The 2300-nt window shown below is 44.7% G+C and overlaps 1 protein-coding gene across 1 annotated transcript; it reads left to right on the plus strand.

The window, feature by feature from the left end:
- The first annotated feature begins 777 nt into the window (after window positions 1–777).
- On the plus strand, window positions 778–1753 carry LOC133102878 (14-3-3 protein theta-like). The gene has a single exon (XM_061207985.1). The coding sequence runs from the start codon at window positions 926–928 to the stop codon at window positions 1661–1663; it is 738 nt and encodes a 245-aa protein (XP_061063968.1). The 5' UTR covers window positions 778–925; the 3' UTR covers window positions 1664–1753.
- The last annotated feature ends 547 nt before the right edge of the window (window positions 1754–2300 follow it).

The following is a 2300-nucleotide window of genomic DNA, read 5'->3' on the forward strand; positions in this document are numbered from 1 at the left end:
CAACTAGGAGAAGGATGCTACTGGTATCTAGTGAGTAGAGGCCAAGGATGCTGTTAAATATCCTACAATACACATGACAGCCCCACAACAAGAGATTATCAAGCCCAATATGTCAATAGTGCTGAGGGTGGGAAACTATTAAAGTCTGTGATGCCTCTAAAGTCTGATAAATAGCCAACCCAAACTTGTAACCAAAGCTGTGATGCTACAGGTTGATCTCGATCTTGGTTCCCAAAAGTGTACTCATGCTGCAGGGGTAAGAATGTTATTTCTTTACACCTTGGCCACACTGAGGATTATCAAGTTGTTTACTCTCTCCTGGAAGCAGAATGCTAGTACAGAACAGAGACCTGACTTTCATCAGGAGAGTGGTGAGGGACCCAAAGGGGGTTTCTTACCCTCCAGTGGCAGCAGTTTTGCAAATGTCCATTAGGGGGCAGCTATCAGCAGCATCCCCTCGTAAAGGTGGCTTAAAATTAAATCAAAATAAAACAAAACAAGAAAAGACCTGCTACCTGTCACCATGCTCTCCTAAAGAGAAGTGAAAGAGCCTGGAATAAGAGAGACACATGGCTTAAAATCCCAGCTCTTCCATTTACCCATATTTGCCCCAAAATAAGAGATGCTGATGAATAGCACATTCTGTTTTTCCAAGGAAATTTTTCAGTGAAAAATATATGTAAGCACTCTCAACATACGTGTATGGAAAGTTATTTTTTAAATGACTTTATAAAGACAAATTTGCTTTTAAAAATAGTGTAGCTCTCGGCTCGGAGGTAGGCTGAGACGGGAGGGTCCTCGGCTAAAGCCAAAGGCGGATCAAAGTGGTGGGACTCGCGCCGCGGCCGCGGAGACGTGAAGGCCCTCCGCACTCCTCTTCGGCATCCGGGTCAGTGCTCGCCCTCGCTGTCCTGTCCCCGGCCCCATGGAGAAGACGGAGCTGATCCAGAAGGCCAAGCTGGCCGAGCAGGCCGAGCGCTACGACGACATGGCCACCTGCATGAAGGCCGTGACGGAGCAGGGCGCCGAGTTGTCCAACGAGGAGCGCAACCTGCTTTCGGTGGCCTACAAGAACGTGGTCGGGGGCCGCAGGTCCGCCTGGAGGGTCATCTCGAGCATCGAGCAGAAGACCGACACCTCCGACAAGAAGCTGCAGCTGATTAAGGACTATCGGGAGAAAGTGGAGTCCGAACTGCGGTCCATCTGCACCACGGTCCTGGAATTGTTGGATAAGTATTTAATAGCCAATGCAACTAATCCAGAGAGTAAGGTCTTCTATCTGAAGATGAAGGGGGATTACTTCCGGGACCTTGCTGAGGTTGCTTGTGGTGATGATCGGAAACAAATGATAGATAATTCCCAAGGAGCTTACCGAGAGGCTTTTGATATAAGCAAGAAAGAGGTGCAACCCACACACCCAATCCGCCTGGGGCTGGCTCTTAACTTTTCTGTATTTTACTGTGAGATCCTTAATAACCCAGAACTTGCCTGCACACTGGCTAAAACGGCTTTTGATGAGGCCATTGCAGAACTTGATACACTGAATGAAGACTCATACAAAGACAGCACCCTCATCATGCAGTTGCTTAGAGACAACCTAACATTATGGACATCAGACAGTGCAGGAGAAGAACGTGATGTGGCAGAAGAGGCAGAGAACTAAGTGCATACAGGGTGTCATCCTTCTTCCCCTCAAGAAACCTTTTTACTCATCTCCATTCCTTATTCCATTTGGATTTCCTATAGCAAAGAAACCCATTCATGTGTATGGAATCAACTGTTTATAGTCTTTTCACACTGCAGCTTTGGGAAAACTCCATTCCTTGATTTGTGTTTGTCTTGGCCTTCCTGGTGTGCAGTTACTGCTGTAGAAAAGTATTAATAGCTTCATTTCATATAAACATAAGTAACTTCCAAACACTTATGTAGAGGACTAAAAATGTATCTGGTATTTAAGTAATCTGAACCAGTTCTGCAAGTGACTGTGTTTTGTATTACTGTGAAAATACGAAAATGTAGTTAATTACAATTTGAAGAGTGTTCTACATAACTTCTTAATTTCTACATTCCCTCCCTTACTCTTCTTCGGGGATTTTCTTTCAGTAAGCAACTTTTCCATCCTCTTAATATATTCCTTTTTGGTAGGAATCCAGAAGTATTAGATTGAATGGAAAAGCATTTGACATTTTGAGGCTGGGGGTCACAAATTAAAATGCCTCCTGTATCATATATGATGGAGGTCTTGTGTATCTGTGACAACAGGGAGTTTCCTCATTCACTCTTCATTTACTGCTGTTTAA

The sequence above is a fragment of the Eubalaena glacialis genome, chromosome 13, assembly GCF_028564815.1.
Source record: "Eubalaena glacialis isolate mEubGla1 chromosome 13, mEubGla1.1.hap2.+ XY, whole genome shotgun sequence".
In the NCBI taxonomy this organism is placed as follows: Eukaryota; Metazoa; Chordata; class Mammalia; order Artiodactyla; family Balaenidae; genus Eubalaena; species Eubalaena glacialis.